Genomic DNA, 17,278 nt, shown 5'->3' on the forward strand with positions numbered 1-17,278 from the left:
GAAACGCTCCACTGTAACACGGAACAAAAACACAGGCACAGGAACCCTGACGCTGGACGGGGGTGTCGGCGCCAGTTTCGACGCGTGCTTTGCAGGCTTCACCCCCGTGAAGTCCAACTAGGTGCACAGCTTGGGGCACACTTCTTCACCGCAATTCGCCCACCACGGGAAAGAAACGACTACAGGCTGTTGGGCAAAGGGTCCATGCCTCCTCCACCAACGCCACCCTCCTGGCTCCGCAGCCAGGCGCGTCGCAGGTGACCACGTGGCAGGGCCAAGAGGCAGCTCCCAGGGTCAAAGTGGCGGCGCCAGCTCCCCACGTGACACTCTCCCAAAGTCACTCGCATTTCCCGGACCATGGCCAGTTTCTTTGCAGCCCTGCACACGGAAACCAGGAGCCGCGGGATCACTGCCCAACCCCCCGTGTCCTGCGCGCCTCGCGTAGCACAGGTCCCATAGCCCCGCAGCAGGGACCGCGCGCGCGAACGCCTCAAACGCCTACGGCGGCCGACATGTGACCAACGTGCGTCAACTCCAGCCGCGGGCGCCGGCTCCCCGGCTGAGGCAGGCGCGCGCATGCGTGAGACTGGGACGCTCCTCCTGGAGACGGTTTCCAAGCAGTTGTGCGACTGCGCAGCGTGAGGCCCACTGCCCCCCCCCCGGAAGGAGGGCCCGCTGACCGCGGCTCCGGCGCGCTTGCGCGGTAGCTAGACGCGGGCGTTTCTTTCCTCCCTTTTTTCGGAACTGGGTTTGAGGGGTACATTCGAGTTACAAGATGGCGGCGCGGGCCGTGTTCTGCGCGGGTCCCCCGGCAATTTCCGGCTGAGCGGGTGGCTGTCCCGTCCCTGCCGATCGCGGAGAGACGTGGCCCTCAGGGGGTATGGTGTTTGAGGCTCGGGGCTTGCTGGTCACCGAGTCCTTCGAGAATCTCGGCGCGCCGGAAGCGGCCAGGGGCGCTCCCCCGGCGACGAGCAGTGTGTGCACACCCGAGCGCCGCCGCCGCCGCCGCCGCCGCGCGCTCCGGCTTCGCCGCGCCAACAACCCAGCGAGCGCCGGGGCAGCCGCCCGGGAGGTGAGAGGCGGGCCGGCTGAGCAGGAGAGGACGGGGGTGAGCGCCAGAGCCTGGGGGCCGGGCCGCGGGGCCGCGGGGCGGGGGCCGGGGCGGCCTGGGGAGCAGAGCCGGATCGCCATATGGGACCTGGGTCTAGAGGGCCTGGACCCTGGGAAGGAGGAGCCGGAATGAAGGGCTCAGGCTTGAGGATGGGGCGCCGGGCGCGGGGCGTGGGGGAAGCTCGGGAGGGTGGGGCGGGATGACAGCAGCCACGCAGTCCCGGGTTGTTTGTGATGTCGGGCCGGCCTGCTGGGGCTGCGGGGTGTCCGATCTGGCTAAGGCTCGCCCGGGTGCTGGGCCCTGGCGGGGTCGGAGGCGGGCCGGGGCTGCCCTGACGAGGCCTTCTGCTTCACTTCCTAGCGGCTTCTCTCGGTACTTCTGTCCCCTTCGCCCTTCCACCTGTCTCTCCTCGCCCCCTTCGGCCTGGCTTCACTTTCTTACTGCGTTTCCAGGCCATTGATCTTCCCGTTGCTTTGTTCCTTTAAGAAAGAAGCAGTTTTGCACCCCCACCCCCCACCCCCGCGTTCGGTCTCCGGGGTCCAGCCCTTGTTCTCTTTTCCCTCCCGGCACCGCACCGTAGGGTTCGCGAGAGCGTGGACTGAAGTTCAGCCCCGCGGGCTGGGCAGGGCCTGATGGCAGAGCCCACAAGCCCTCCCTCCAGTTACCAAGTTTCGATTTCCCGCCTCAGTGCTCCCCTGAAATCATCTCATCACTTGATGCCTTTTAACCACAAGCCCAAACGTTTTTTTAAAATTCCCTAGAAGAATAGCTCATAAGACCCCCAGGGTGCCAGGCCTTATTTTAAGCCCTTTATAGGAATGTTTTTTCCTCACTCTGGGTAAAAAGTTACTGCCTGAAATGTCATGCTTTGAAATAAACTGAATTTAAGCTTGGCTCCTAATTCAAGTAAGTTCTCTTCTTCCATAGTAGAACTTTTTTAAGGTTTGGGGGAGGAAATAGTGTTTTATATTGTTTGCTTCTAACAAAACTTGCTTCTTTAATATTTATTAGGCCCTTCCTCTGTTCCAGACACTATTCTAGACTAAGTTCTTTGTTTATCTCATTTACTTTTCATACCTCCCTGTTCTGAAGGTGAAGAAACTGAGGCACAAAAATTAAATCACTTGCCCCAGGACTCCTGCAAGAAAATGGAGAACTGGAGTGCAGGCATCTATCTTCCTTGGGTGGTTTTCACATGCTCAGTGCCCCACGTCACTGCTTCCACCGCAGGTAGAGCGCCTGTCGCCTCCAGGCGGGTCCGGGCCGGTCTGGCCAGCGCAGAGCCCGCAGACCCCTGCCCTCCGGGTAGGTGCTGATTGGATGACGGTGGTGGAAGATGACGTTTTGGCTGAGATGATTATCGCTTCCACTGTGCGCTTGAGTTAAGAGGTTAAAATTGTACTTTATTACAGTGTTTGCACTTTCAGCTGCACCTCCTTTTTCCATTTGACAATAAAGTTATTAACGATTAATAGTTAATAGCAACAGTGGCTATTTCATCTTCTCCCCTTTCTGCCCTCCAGTGGAAACGTTGGTTACGGAACAGCCAAGTGGCCAAAGGAATGCCTGCGGAGACCTAGGCTCGGGTAGTTCAAGTTCAGTGAGGAGTTCTGTACAAAGTCCATTGCTTCTTTCTGTTTGGATTTCAAAGATTATTAGCAAAACTTGGCCAGAGGTCTGTGGGGAGACTTTAAAAAAAGGATTCAAGGATTATTAGGATGCCACTCGAAGCTGAAAACTCCCGTGTAATTACAGGGGTCAGATTTTGGAGCACTTTGGAATGTCATCATTTGAATTTTACTCTGTGGACACTAAGATACGTAGTTCGTGCCTTCATGACCGTGAAGTTCCAGAATGTACTCGGCCCCGTGGTGCCGAGGGCAGAGTAGGAGGGGAAAGACCCTGGGAAAGGGTGTGAGCCGCCGGGAACTAATGGGTACGCTGCTGGCCAGGGGAGGGGGCGGGGGAAGTGGAGGGTTTGGGCCTGTTGAACTGGTGAGTTAGGGCGCTCGAGTGGAGCTCTCAGTGGATGGTTTTTGTTTTCGATGGCAGAGGAGGTGACTTAAATGGAGGGGCAGGTACAGGCACCCTCTTTGGCCAGGCCTCGGGTCCCCGTCGCCTCCCCTGCCTGCCCCGTGGTGCACTGCTGTGACAGGGGTTGAGCTCATGGCTTGCTTTTGAAGCGGCCATAAGTTCTCGGAATGTTAACCCATTTATATTAATTAATTGCATTTTGAGCCTTTACACTGCAGTATGCAGTTTGTGGTAATTAATGTTCGGTCTTGGGAAATGCATTCACAGTGGCCCGTGCCCAGGGAAGGGGACCTGTGCCTGGAGGTGGGACCGGTGCCTCACTGGAAGTCCTGCCTGAGAACGGGCTGCTTCTCCGGGTCACCTCGAAGAGAATTTTAAATAGTAAAGAGGCCTTGTCTGCAGCAGGACTATGGTTTGCATGGAATAAGTCAGTTGAGCACTTCTTTATTACATACATAAGGTATTTAAGATGTCAGGTTTTAGAAACATCCGTTGAGGTGGCATGTTAATTTTCCCCAGAGAGGGCTGGTTAGAGCTGTTCAGAGAGCGTGTGGTGGGCCTGCGCGGGCCCGCCCTGCCCTGGATCTGATAGCTGGGAGCCTGGCAGCTCCTTCGTAAAGGTCTCGGCGGTTCCCGGTGGTATCAGGAATGGTTTTATCTCATTTTGTGCCAGAGCGAATTTTAAAAAGTCTCTGTAAGAATGATCTCTTAGCCCTGGCTGGCGTAGCTCAGTGGATTGAGCTCGGGCTGCAAACCAAAGTGTCACAGGTTCGATTCCCAGTCAGAGCACATGCCTGGGTTGCAGGCCATGACCCCCAGCAACCGCACATTGATGTTTCTCTCTCTCTCTCTCTTTCTCCCTTCCTTCCCTCTCTAAAATAAATAAAAATAAGATCTTTTAAAAAAAGTTCTCATTAAAAAAAAAAGAATGATCTCTTGGCCTAGAAAAGCAAACTTTTTAACTTCTAACCTTTTTACTTTTAGGGTCGCAAAAATGGCCAAGAGAATCGCCGAGAAGGAACTGACGGACAGGAACTGGGATCAGGAAGATGAAGCAGAAGAGGTAAGACAGTTTCCCCGGGGGGGTTCCCACTGTTTCCAACCGTAAACTCGGCTCCTCAGGAAGACTGTGTGGGTGAGGAAAGGCCTTTCTGAGGCCACGCTGCACGGGAAGTTGTAAGGTTTCCCCAGCCTGTGCTCGCTGTGGACGCTTGTGAACTGTGGATGCTTGCATTGAGGTGCCTTGCCCCCCGCCCCGCACCGAGTCCCTGCATGCCCTGCTCCTTTGAGAAGCGCCTCGCTCCTGAGCTGCACGTGCTTGCGGCACTCCAGACCCGTGACTCCGTCAGGGCTGAGGGCCGAGCCTGTGACCGCGAGGTGACCCCGCGGAGTGGTGCACTGCCAGCCGCCCTGCAGATTCCTGGAGGGTCGGGTGGCCTCGTGACGCTGACCTTCTCGAGACCAGCCTTACTTCCTGTTCTCGTAGATCAGAGACCCCCCCCCCCCCCCCTCGCCCCAAACAGTGGCGTCAATAGGAGTAGAATTTAGGGTGGCCTAGTTTCGTTGCCACCAAAATAAGAATGGTCCTCCCTGGGGAAATTTTTTTTCACAGAGTAGAGCACAGCGCGTTGGTGCGCCCAGGCCAGCCTGTAACCAAGCTAGCCTTTCAGGTTGACAAAAGTGTCAAGTAAAAAATTAAAATTAAATGAAAGAACCTGCAAAAGTGTTTTTGAGCTTATTCTTAGAGTGCTGTCTTCTTCCTGAGTCTGTTTCCTAGTAACTAATATTTTTTCCTTTGCAAATACAGGTACTAATATGGTTAGGGAAGTCAAAATCACAGACACACTAATATTTTAACACGGCTTTTAACACATTTAACTGACGTGGTGCTTCTTAACCAAGACTTTGGTCACTGTATTTTTTCTGGGTCTCACACACAGCTCCGTCCCGGGTCTGGTAAGCCTCGGGCTACCATATAAAGATTTGCTTTGACACTGAAATATCTCAGGAATGAAAGGAACTCCTGTTGGACAGATCCACAGGAATTCGCGTGGAAGGGCACTCATTCCACGTGGGCAGATGTAACCGAGCGCTCCCTCCCGGGGCTGCGGGGATCCCGCCGTGAAACATTTCCTGAAGTAACTACGGGACTTCCCCAGAAGAGGTTTCACGCGATCCTGTAGGGCAGAGGGAAGGAGGAGCTGGAGCCACAGGTCCGCAGCGCGCTCCTCGTGGCGGGTGGAGCGCTCGGGGCACCCTCTGGAACCCTCCAGCGGCCACTCCGGGTCCCCGTGCCACAGTGGTCTCGTGGACAATGGGCAGGCGGGCAGAGCTCTTCTAACAAGAGTGTGTGTGTTTCCTGCACGCAGACTTCGTTTTGGAGAGCGGGAGTGGGGCGGCACCAGATCGGGGCGCCTGGGTGTCGGAGCAGCTCGCCTTTCGTTAGAGCCTTTGAGTGCAGGGGAAGCGCCCGGGGACCGCGCTGCGTCATGGGCTCCACAGCCTGGCGGGCCCGGCCTGGCCGGACGTTCATGCGCACAGGCTTCTCTCTGTGCTCCAGGCCTTGGGTTCGTGGGCCCAGGGCCCTTCCGACCCGCCGGACTAGCGCTGGAACAGACAGACGGCAGACGCGAGCTTTACCTCAGCGTGCCCACGCTGCCAGTCGTGCTGCGGCTGCTAACAGCACCTTAAAACCGGCTGGTCTCGGGGAGTTGGCCCGGCCCGGCCTCTCCTTCGGTGTCCGCCATCCTTTCGGGCCTTCTCTTGCTGCCGTTGAGCTTGTGTGCTCCCGCAGGTGGGGACGTTCTCGGTGGCCAGTGAGGAAGTCCTGAAGAACAGAGCCATCAAGAAAGCAAAGCGCAGGAATGTGGGCTGTGAAGTGAGTATTTTCCCCAGCTTTCCTCCCGCGGTGGTGGGGGGCAGTCCACTCGGTAGACGCTGGTGAGAGCGCTGGCCCCACATGTGCGCCTTGGTGTGGTCCCAGAAAAGGGTGAACGGGACAGCCGAGCCTTCCCGCGAGCTGGCCCCGCTGCTGGAGAAGGCAGAACGTGGGCCAGTTGTAGAGGGAGGGGGGTGAGGATGGCCGTGCGGAAGGCCAGAGACCGCGTGTCGGGTAGGCGTGGGAAGGGACGGGAGAAGCTGTTCCTGGAGTCGTGTGGGACCTACAACCTGGAGTCACTCGGTCCGGGGTCAGCAGTCAGCCCCGCCCACAGCTCACAGCCGTGCCAGGCGCTGTCCTCAGCCCTCCGTGTCTGGCAGCCCGGACGTCTGCTGGGGGGGGGGGGGGGGGCACCTACACAGCCACTCCTGCTGCCGTGGCTCTTTGGATTTTTTATTTAAAAAGAAATTCCAAGTTCTTTTCTTGTCTAGCCTCATTCTGAAGACTGGTACTCAGTTGGACGTGGGTGTTAAAGTCGAGGGAGGTTCCATGGGGGAAGGGACAACTTGTTAGGGAGGAAATGGCTGCTCTCTGTTTGGGAATGTGGTCCCAGGGCCTGCCGGGCGGAGCTGTCTGGGCGGCTGCTCCGGACAGGAGCTGGGCGAGAGGTGCGCGCAGCCCTGGGAGCTCCTACAGGCAGGAGGAGCTCGGCCACACAGGTGGGGGGAGCCGTGGGGGTGCGGACAGAGGCCTGAGGGGAGCTCTCCAGGAGGATGGGGCCCCCAAGGGGAGACGGGACGGCTGGCCGAGCTGCTGGCTGAACCGGACGGAGGAGTAGAGGCCCCGCCAGCCTCAGGCCACCCTCGGCGGGGGCGTCCTCTGCTGTGAGAGGAAATAGGTGTTTGTGGATAAACAGACACACGTAAGTATCTGTTTGTGGATGTTTGAGATCCACAGATAGTGCAGCTACAGCTTTTAGCGTCAGGTTTCTGTTAGAACTTGTGTCGTCCACTTAGCTGCTGAAGCGTCGCTCTCCCCCGGGAGCGGGTTTGCCCCTCTGCCCCGCAGACCCGCTGGGCGCTGGCAGACCCGCTGGGCGCTGGCGAGCAGTGGCGGGCGGGCCGGGCCGGGCCAGAGCAGGGCGTTTCCGTTGCCCTGGAGCCCAGATGGACGTCTGGTTCAGCTTTTTAACTCTGGTTGTGCTGAAGGTCTCACTCCCTTTTTTTTTTTTAAACAGTGGCTTTTGAATTTTTGTCACGATTCTAGAACCAGTTTGCTATCAGTAACTTCCAAAACAGCTATAAATGCCATGTGGCTTTTAAACATCACGCAAAATAAAAGGCTCCGAAGAGCCGCCTTTGCAGTTTCTTTAAAGTAACAGTTCGGTGTATTTTGGACTTGGAATCGTCAAAAATCAAATGTAAAGCTCAGAACCTAGGCTATACTTATTACATGTATTAAAAGTCATACAAGTTAAGATTTGGCATTCTTTGCCAAGTTTTGTTGCCACGAGTTTACCAGCTGCCTGCAGCTATCGGAATTCCACAGATGTGACCGAACACTCGAGGTTCCTGGGGACTGTGCGGCTGTGCGAGGCTGGCCGGCCCGTTCAGAACAGGGCGAGTCTGCGGTGACGGCGGTTTCCCTGCGAGGTCACAATGGTCACCGTGTGTGTGGGAGCCTACAGTCCGTGGGCTCCCCGGGGTGCCCGGAGCCTGCCCTCCGGGACAGAGTCCTGGGGGGGGGGGGTGCTTCCTCCAGCCTCCCCTGCCTCCCCGATCTGCGATCAGCTCCGCCCCCGCCCCCCCCACCGCTTAACCGCTGCCTTGAGTGAAGAAGGGTCCTACAGGAGTCGTCGTGACTTCAGCAAAGCACAGTAAACTCAGGGAGCCTCTCTCCGAAAGTTCTCGGGGACAGAGAGCAGCAGCTTCACAGTTTCCTGGGAAATGCCAAGTGTTCCCGAAGCTTCTGGGGCTAGAGACGGGACCAGGAGGCGGCGGGAAGAGCCCGCTGGAAAGACCGGTGGGAGGAAGCAGCGGGCGAGTCGTGGGGCGGGGGTGGGGGGGAGGGAAGGGCTGCCTCCGGCCTTCTCGGCTGCAGAAAATCCAGTCGGAGCGGCACAGCCACCTTCCGGGGGTTTGTAGGCTGAACGCAGGCGGGAAGCTGTGGAATTGGTTAGGAAACTACAGGTTAAACGGGTAAAACACTGTCAGTTTACCTAACTGGACCTCTGTGCAGCCTCGTTAGCCTGCTTGTCTGTGAGCCGCAGGTGCACGGAAGATGCCTGGCGCGCGGCTTGGCCGTGCCGAGGGTGTGTCGGTTCCTGCGCCGAGCGGTGGGTCTGCCATCACCGCGTTCATTCTCTGACCTTGGGTGTCTCACTGCCCTGGCCCTGACTCGGGCTGTCTGGGGCTCTCCCCGGGGCAGCTCCCGCCAGCAGGGCTGTGGCTGCGAGAACGCTCGCTCCCCTGCTGGGCTCCTCCGCGCTGGTGCGGTGCGTGAGGGTCCGCGCTGTTCCGCCGCGGCGCAGTAGCAGCACGCACGTGCTTCTTGGTTGTGGAACACCGTCTGACGTACGCCCTTTCTTTACGTTTCAGTCTGACAGTGGGGGGGCCTTTAAAGGCTTCAAGGGTTTGGTCGCCCCTTCTGGAGGAGGAGGGTTTTCTGGATTTGGTGCTTGTGCTGGAACAAAGGCCCTGGAAGGACTGTCCAACGGGAACAGCGTGACCGGCGCCTCCCCCTTCTCCAGTGCCCGGGCCGCCCCCGAGACCAAGGTGGCCTTTGGTAAGTCAGCTCCCCTCCCCCCACTGACACCCGTGTCCAGGCGATCTGTGAAAACTAAGTTTACAAAGATGTTTTTCTTGTACTTAGTGTAGGTCCTGGGACTGTATGAGCAAAAGCTAAAAAGGAAAGGGAAGGAAGTTCATGTTGGCTATTCACGGATTTGGGTAGAGCACAAGCTTTTGAGCCAGAATAGACCTGGGTTCTGTTCTCAGCTCTACTGCGTGCAGCTCTGAGACCTTGATAGAGTTCCTTAACCTCTGGGCCTTCGACTGGGCAACGAGAATGACCCTCAGAGCCGACCTAAGGGTCAGAGGGGGAGAGGAGGCTCTGGGCAGGGCCTGGGGAGGCTCGTCCTCCTGGCCCCGAGTCACGTGTACCTGACTTCCGCCTGGCCTGCGCCCACCGGACACCCAGGGCTCCTCCCGCCGGGGCGCGTCTTGCCCAGCAGATGTCGGTTGCCTGGTCTTGTTTTAAGAGGCGTGGCCAGAGTTTTGGGGATTAGCAACAGGGAACAGGGTTGCGGGCTAGAGTCCCGAGTTCTTGGAGACGATTGTTGGGATTGTGCGCAGCTGGTTGTTGGAAACGTGCAGTTTATTTTCATGAGGCGGAGTGGTTGGTGTGAGTGAGACGGGCACTTTCTGTTGCGGTGTTAACGGCGTTAGTGTGTGTTCTGTGCCACAGCCCTGGGGGCTGAGCTTTACACTAACGGTACTTGACGGTTCTGAGCGAAGTGGGCATCCTTTTGAAGGAAAAGGTTGTTTCAAAATTACCAACACGAGCCTGTGAGAGATACTGCTCTCGTACAGTGTGTTTTGATTCTTGTGACAACCGGATCCTAATTATGAGATGCGCACACGCTTCTTGAACTGTCACCAACCGGGATGCGGTGGAAGCACAGGATGGGAGGAAGGACACAGAAATCTAGGTGACTCAGTCAGGTCAGCTTCTGTGTAAACCTACAACTTGAATTTCCTGTAGGGTCTGTTGCTGCAAACGGCCCCGTCTCCTTGGCTGATAGTAAGGTTTCAGATCCCAAAACCAACGGTGACAGCCAGCAGCCCCCCTCTGCCGGCCCCGCCCCGAGCCCCGCGCCCTGCGGGAGCGCCTACCACAGGCAGCTGGCGGCCTTGAACTGCTGCGTGCGGGACTGGATCGTGAAGCACGTGAACGCCAGCCCGCTGTGCGACCTGACGCCCGTCTTCAGGGACTACGAGCGGCACCTGGCGGGCATCGAGCAGCAGCTCGGCAGCGGCAGCGGCAGCGGCAGCAGCAGCGGCGGCGGTGGCGGCGGCGGCGGTAGCGACCCTGCCAAGGAGCCCAGCAGAGTGCCGCTCGACGCCCAGCCTCCTGCCCTGGTTGGTGCAGCCACGTCACAGCAGGAGTCCCCGCTCATGTTCCCGGGCGACAGGCGGGAGGAGGGCACCCCCGAGAAGAAGGTGGAGGCCCTGCCCGAAAACAAAGCGGACCCGTCGCCCGGAGCAGCAAGTGCCTCGTTTAACTTCGGCAAGAAGATCGACGGCTCTGTGTTTCGCTTGTTAAACTCGAGCCCCCTGGCCGGGTTTTCCCTTCCTCCTGGGAACTCCAGTTTATTCGGCAAAGACGCCACCCAGAATAAACCAGTTGCTCCGCCGTTCTCCATGCAGACGGCGGAGAGGCGAGCGGACGGCGGCCGTGCTGACTGCAAAGGTGAGCGTCCGGCTGGCCCCGCGTCCCCGTGGGTCTGCGCGAGCCCTGCGCCCGGCAAGGGGTGGACGCCACGCGGTCATTTCTAGCTGTGTGGGGTCCTGGGCCAAGTTGGCCAGCCTTTCTTTGTTTTATGTTACTTTTTTTAAGTATATTCTTTTTTTTAAAAGATTTATTTATTTATTTTTAGAGAGGGAAGGGAGGGAGAAAGAAAGAGAAACATCAATGTGCAGTTGCTGGGGGTTATGGCCTGCAACCCAGGCCTGTGCCCTGACTGGGAATCGAACCTGCGATGCTTTGGTTCGAAAGCCTGTGCTCAATCCACGGAGCTACGCCAGCCAGGTATTTTATGTTACTTTTCAATTTTTATTTATTGATTTGAGAGGGAGAGACATCAGTGTGTTATTCCACTTACTCATGCATCGTTGGTTGATTCCTGTGTGTGCCCTGACCAGGGATCGAACCTGCGGCCTTGGTGCATCCAGACAAGGCTCCAACTGCTGGCTGCTGGCCAGGGCTTGAGGGGTCTCTTTGAGCCTCTGCCTCCATATTCACACAGTGGAGCGAGGCCTGTTTTGTGGGGTTACTATGAGCAGTAAGAATATAGAAAAATTAAGAATATGAAATATTCTGACTCTGAAAAGTATTGAACACATAGCTTTGCATATAAAAAGAGCTCAGTAAATTAACATATGTTGAAAAATTGTTCTGTATTCCACAGAATTGTTTGTATTTAGGAGATTTGGTTATAAACAAAGTCCCATAACAAAACAGTGACATTAAATTTAAAAGGTAGACTTTTCATAGCCAGAGGAAAGACGTTAAATGCTTTCCCAGGACATATCCAGGTTGCACCCTCCATTCCAGAAGTTTCTGCTGTGTGCAGTGTCAGGGTCCCCAGCGAGGTGAAGAGGCTGGATCTTAGTCCCAGCCCCTCTACCCCCTCGGCGGCTCTGAGCTCTCTGAGGAGGCAGGGCTGTGTCACCAGCCCCTTCCTGCCTGGGGGCTGTGAGCAGCCGACCCCGTGCAGGGTGTGGGCGGCAGGGCTGCCTCTCTCAGGTGGCAGTGACATGTGGATCCTGAGAAGGAAAACCACAGTTGGTTGTACGGTTTTTACACACTGCGTTTTCCCCTGGAGCTACACTTCCGTTACTGTCGAGTCTTGCCCTGCCTTCCAGCCTGTGCTCCAGCAGGGGCCGTCCGGGGCAGAGCATGGGTGAGGGTCTCCGTTTCTCCCTCCCCTCGGCCCTGGGCAGGGTGAACGGGGAGTGGCCGAGGCCAGTCCCAGGGACACGAAGCTGGTGCTGGTTGGGGGACGTGGTGTTGGAGTTGAGCCCTCGCCCCTGCAGGAAGGCCCTCCCTCCGGAAAGCACATGGTGTTTGTCTTGTGCTTGTCACGTTGGGTGCATCAGGAGGACTGGGGAAGGCTTGTTGAAGCCCGGAAAGCCGGCCCGCACCCCGGAGAACCCCGCTGGGGGCCGCTCGGAGAACGGGCTCTCTTCCCCAGAAGAGGGCGCCTTCCCCGGATTCGGGGCTTGGGGCTTGTTCGCGCGCCAGAGCTGTTTCTCCAGGGACCGCTTTTTAACTTAGGGTTTGTGGGGCTGCCTTTCTCTTGAGGGGGGTGGGTGTTTGCACCTAATGCGGGGTCTTGAGAGCTCCCCTGTGCTCGGGGCACTGGTGTGGAAAGGAGCAGGGGGCGCCGTGGCTCAGCGGGGCGTGGGGTTGCAGAGGCCTTTGAGGCCAGCGGGGCTTCAGTGGCTAGCCCTCGGCCTGGAGCCAATTTCTCCGACGGCTCGGGTGCCCCGCGAACGCCCTTTCTGCTTCCCATCTGACTGGTGGTGGCGTCCCTTGGTGCGGTGCGGGTGTAGTCACAGGACATCGGGGACGAAGGCGGCAGAGCCCGTCGGAGGCTGCGGTTTCCCAGTGGTGACAGGAACACGCGTGAGCGCTTGCTGGTGGCCCGTGCGCCCGAAGCCCCCGCCGTCAGAGGTGGGCGTGAGGAGGGGCTTCCTGGTCTGGAAGGGGCCGGCGGAGACCGTGGGGGAACAGTCCGCAAATCCATCCTCAGAAAGTACAGAGTCCGGCTTCTCTTAGGGGAGGGGGGGAGTGGGAGGGGCCGGAGGCCATGGGCCCCCGGCATCCGGGCGCCCGCAGGGGTGGAGGGAGACTGTGCTCATCGGTCTGCTGACCCCCGTTGATGTGAGTCCGTCTGGAGGTTCCTGCCGCTCTCCGGGGAGCAGTGCGTCCGTCCCCTGCCTCCCGGGAGAGGCGCTTTGGGGCGAGGGGCTGTTCCTGTGACACTCCCCCCTCGAGCGGAATTGCTCCTCGGGTCAGCGCGTCCGCAGCAAAGCGGAGCAGGCGCTCTGAGCCCGGGGCCGTGGAGCGGAGCCGGTGGGGAGGAGCTGGGGTGGGAGGGGCCGCGTGGTTCACGCCCTTACGGGGTGACTGAGTTCTTCTTTGAAAGTTTGCGTACACACTGAATTATAAGCAAGGATGTTTCCTCATTCCAAGGCTTTCTGCAGGGTAACAGCTGTTTCAGAAAAGCATGTTCCCATTAAACATTGTTCTCATTTTTCACAAAACAATTAAAATCCAGTGGGCGCATCCCCACCCCCAGAAAATTTGGCATCAGCTCACATGAAATGTTTAGGTGGAAATGGGGGGTAGATAACAAACTTCCTTTGTCACATTTTCAAGCTCTTGGTTTGAATCTTGCTGAGTTCGTGTTGTTTTTATAAAAGGTGGAGATGAGGAAGAAAATGATGAGCCGCCCAAAGTAGTGGTTACAGAAGTCAAAGAAGAAGATGCTTTTTACTCCAAAAAGTAAGTGCTACTCAGAGGGATCCACTCAGCAACTGCGTTTCCAAACACGGGTGGGCTTCCGGCTGGAGGGCGAGGGGGTGACCGTCCCGCAGACTTCCTGAGCACCCGTCTCTCGGCCGCTGGGGCCTGCTCTCCGCACTGCAGCCAGGAAGGCCCCTCGGAGGTCCCTGCTGGGCGGAGCCTGCCCTCTCCTGCCGGCGCAGCTCTTTTCTGCACTGGAAGGGCGGTAGCTGGGCCTTTTCTCTGCGCCCCACCCCCAGCTCGTCTGCCTCCCCTGTCCCTTTGTTTTCTCCTCCCTTCCCTTCCTCCTCGTGGTCCCCCAGGAGGGAAGTCCCTGTCACTGAAGGCAGGTTCCGCTTCTGCTCTCATCCGGAGGCGTCCCTGGCGCACCTGGGTCCCCGGCTGGCCCTCGTGGGTCCCCCTGCATCTCTGCACACTGCTCCCCTCCCAGTAAGGGTGTGCGGGCACTGTCCTGCTCTCTGACGGGAGCTGCTTCGTCCTTCAACGTACTCGGGTGACGCGGGTCAGTACCCTGATGCAGGTGCCAGGATACAGCTCCCCGCCGCGTCACCTGCGGGTCGCACCGCGTGCTCAGTGCCCAGGTCAGACCCCTTCCGGCAGCCTCTGTCCGGCCTGTTTGTGCTACGTGTGAGCTGCCACTTTCAGGAGGAAGCGGGAGAGGTCACCTGCTCTCACGGCAGCGAGATGAGATTAGCACTGTTAGCACGCGCTTGCTGCAGACCGTCTTGGCCATTCTGGAAGCTTCCCCGGATGTAGTTTTCTAACCGGAAATGTTGGTGCTAACGAGTCAGGGGTTTCCGTAACACAAATCATCATAGCCCGTGAGATGCTTCTGAGGACTTTTAAAAGAAGCCAGCCATTCTGTTGCCTGTTTTTAAAATGTAATCGCACGGATGACACAGAGGAGGGCCCGGCTGAGTGTTCTTCTCCAATCAGAGTGCGCGCTGATCGGGGGCAGTGGCTTCGGTCGGGCTGTTCGTGGCCGCAGGGGCCGTGAGACGCGGCGGCTGGGAGATGTCCGGCCGCGCTGTCGTTGATCAGGGAGACCGGGAAGTCGCCAGAGCCCTGAGGAGAGCTCAGAACCGGGAAACGGGGAGGAGGGGGGCTGGGGGCAGAGCGTGGGTCCTGCGCTGGTTCTGGTCTTGGGAGGGCCGGGCCGGGGGTGCGGAGTGCCTGGCCGCGGTTTTGGCGGACTTGAGGAGATGCGGTTTTGAAAAGTGATATTAAAAAATGTGCCATGGGACACCATGCCCCTCTCCTTTCTTGGAGAATAAATAAAAACTTTATTCTCTAAAAATAAAAACACTGTTCCATGGGGCCCACTGTCTAAAACCGTGACGGAACGGGAGGGGTTCTGGACGAGGGGTACCAGCTGGGCCTGGTCGGCGGGGCGGGGGTTCTTCTCGGGCACCCCAGTGCGCGTTAGAAAACTGCGGCGGCTTGGTTTGTCCTCGTGTGTCTGACGGTGCCCGTTCTTTTCCTCCGCAGGTGTAAACTATTTTACAAGAAAGACAATGAGTTTAAAGAGAAAGGCGTAGGCACGCTGCATTTAAAACCTACAGCGAGTCAGAAGACACAGCTCCTCGTGCGGGCAGACACCAACCTAGGTGGGTGCCCCCCCCCCACCCCCCCACGGTCGGCGCCAGACTGTCCTGGCCACGCGCCTGCAGCGCGCACCTGCCCTCCCCCTGGCCCGGCCCGGTCCCTCAGGCCGCCAAGCGTGCCCATGCGGTCTTGGGGGAGAAGGGAGAGGGGGTCGTTCGGGCGGACGCATCCCGTGGAGCGTTTCCGGGCTGCCTCGAGGGCTGCGGTGACCGTGTGTAGGGCGTGTGGGCTGTGACAGCTGCGGCCGAGGGGACCAGCGTGGCGCTCGTGCTCCTTTGTGTCGGACACGTTGCCGTCAGGCTGTAGATAGACTGGACAGTTTGACAAACACACGAGGGGGATCAGTCATTTAAAGGAATCCTTTTTGTGCGGCAAATAGTCATTAGTCCACCCCTCGGCTCACGCCCCACCCAGCTCGGCCCTGAAAGCAGCCCACCGAAAGGAGGGGAGTTCGGGGCGGGGCCAGGCAGGTCTCGGGGTGGGGGCGGGCCACGCCAGGCTGGGCTCCGAGCGGGACTTCCGGGTGCTCTGTCTTTCCTGTGAGCTTGACTGGTGTGCGGCCTGTCACGGTGGTGCCACTCTGACCCGGCGAGCCGTGGCGGCCCCTGGGGACACTCGTCTCTGCCGACCACTCTCTCGTGCGCCTCTCGGTGGCGAGTCCGGGTTACGCGGCTGCAGCTCCTCCGGGCAGGAGTGGGCGGGCTGCAGGGGCAGGAGTGGGTGGCCGAGGCGGCTCCTGCGTAGCCAGCTCGAGCCCCAGTCCCGCCAGGGGCCTCGTGGGCCTCTCGGGACACCGCGTTGGACCGCGCCTGCTCTCGTGCCGCTCCCGTGGCCCCAGTTTCCGGCCCGGGAAGCGCGCTGCCGCGGTGTTCGGTGTGGGGCCTCCGATGGCTCCGTTCCCACGGAGCTCCGGCCCCCGTGACCCGGTGCTGTCTTGCAGGCAACATTCTGCTGAACGTCCTGGTCCCTCCCAGCATGCCGTGCACGCGGACAGGGAAGAACAACGTGCTCATCGTCTGTGTCCCCAACCCGCCCGTGGACGAGAGGAACGCCGCCAGCCCGGTGCCCATGCTGATCCGGGTCAAGACCAGCGAGGACGCGGACGAGCTGCACCGGGTCCTGCTGGAGAGGAAGGGCGCCTGAGCCCCCGCGCCGCCGCCCACCAGTTAGCTCTCCTCCTTCCGTTGACATTCTCAGCACCCGTAGGTGACTGAAAACTTCTGTGAGGAAACCAATATGGCCAATAAACCTTTAACACTTAGTGTCAAGAAACTACTCTGCCTTCTTGAGAGCTATCTGATGTGTAAAACACGTTAGGGAGCAATTTCGGGAAAGATTTTATGTTCGTTTACTAAACCAACCACAAGTGAATTCTTACGGACTGAATCAGGGTACCGATTGGATCTCCAAAGCCTTCCCAGGCCCGAGGTGCGGGCGAGGCCTCTGACGGCGGGGCGCCCAAGGGGCCCGGCCGGAGCCGCCTCCCCCCCCCGTCCGGCGGGCTGGGCTGCTCTGCCAGGACAGCGCTCTTCCCACGTGAGCCGCGCCGCTGCGCCAGGACCGCCAGCCTCGCCGCCTCTGTGCGTGCCTTCCGGGCTGCCTCTGCATCGGGGGACCGCACCTCCCCTTCTGCGTGGGGCTGCTGGGCGGCGGCCACGGGCCCCCACCCTGGAGGCTGCCGCCTGGGACTCGGGGCCTGCGGCTTCATTTCAGAAGGAAACCAGTAGCTTGTTCTTTGGTTTGTAGTTGTGTTCAGAGGTGCTGTCACTTGCGTACCCCCCTCCCTCTCCCCCCGTGACAGGCTGGGGGACGGCCAGGAAGGAGGTTTCAAAGCACAAATGCCGTGGCGCTGTAAACCGCGGGCGTGAGCCCTGTGACGCCGAGTGAGTCGGAGGGAGAGCGTGCACGGAAGGCGGTGTGTGTGGTTACCTGCACCGGGGTCGCCTGGTGGGGCTCAGAACTGCTCACGGCTCAAGTCCCGGGTGCGTTCCTTGTACACGAGCCGTGGGACTGCGCCAGGAGGCACGCGGTGTAGCTGCGCAGGAGAGTGGGGTGCCGGACGCTGCCTCTCTCTCCCACGCCGGGCTGCTCGGCGTCCGCCTGAGGTCCCCATTGGTCAGGACGTCCCTGGGAGGGGGAGGGGCCGGCGTGGGCCCGGGAGCACCGTGTCTTTCCTCCGACGTCAGGTCCTGGTACTGGCGTCCTTGGAGGACTGGGCGTGTGAGTTGCTGTGAACTGCAGCGTTGGGGTCCGTTTCCACGAACCCTTTGGTGCCGGCAGCGGGCGGGGGGTCTTGTTCAGTCAGGCTCAGGGCCGGTGCCTGGGGCTCCCACTGGCGT

General features: G+C 59.1%; 1 protein-coding gene across 2 annotated transcripts; it reads left to right on the forward strand.

The window, feature by feature from the left end:
* Positions 1–544: 544 nt before the first annotated feature.
* NUP50 (nucleoporin 50) lies at positions 545–16,649 on the forward strand. Of its 2 annotated transcripts, XM_036019737.1 has the most exons (8): positions 658–1,072; positions 4,130–4,208; positions 5,940–6,023; positions 8,621–8,807; positions 9,786–10,493; positions 13,232–13,313; positions 14,823–14,941; positions 15,880–16,649. In XM_036019737.1, exons 2-8 carry the CDS (start codon positions 4,140–4,142, stop codon positions 16,080–16,082), a joined length of 1,452 nt encoding a protein of 483 aa, XP_035875630.1. In that variant the 5' UTR covers positions 658–1,072; positions 4,130–4,139; the 3' UTR covers positions 16,083–16,649. The 2 variants fall into 2 exon arrangements, with proteins under 2 accessions (XP_028388849.1, XP_035875630.1); XM_028533048.2 differs by lacking the exon at positions 4,130–4,208 and having other exon boundaries at positions 545–1,072.
* Positions 16,650–17,278: the final 629 nt, after the last annotated feature.

Source organism: Phyllostomus discolor, chromosome 2 (genome assembly GCF_004126475.2).
Source record: "Phyllostomus discolor isolate MPI-MPIP mPhyDis1 chromosome 2, mPhyDis1.pri.v3, whole genome shotgun sequence".
Taxonomy (NCBI): Eukaryota; Metazoa; Chordata; class Mammalia; order Chiroptera; family Phyllostomidae; genus Phyllostomus; species Phyllostomus discolor.

Bases quoted from the DNA above. Each gene is read 5' to 3' on its own strand.
- NUP50 (XM_028533048.2), top strand. From the start codon at position 881: ATGGTGTTTGAGGCTCGGGGCTTGCTGGTCACCGAGTCCTTCGAGAAT. The intron at 1,073-5,939 runs GTGAGAGGCGGG...GTGCTCCCGCAG, and splicing joins CCGGGGCAGCCGCCCGGGAG to GTGGGGACGTTCTCGGTGGC. The intron at 13,314-14,822 runs GTAAGTGCTACT...TTTCCTCCGCAG, and splicing joins GATGCTTTTTACTCCAAAAA to GTGTAAACTATTTTACAAGA.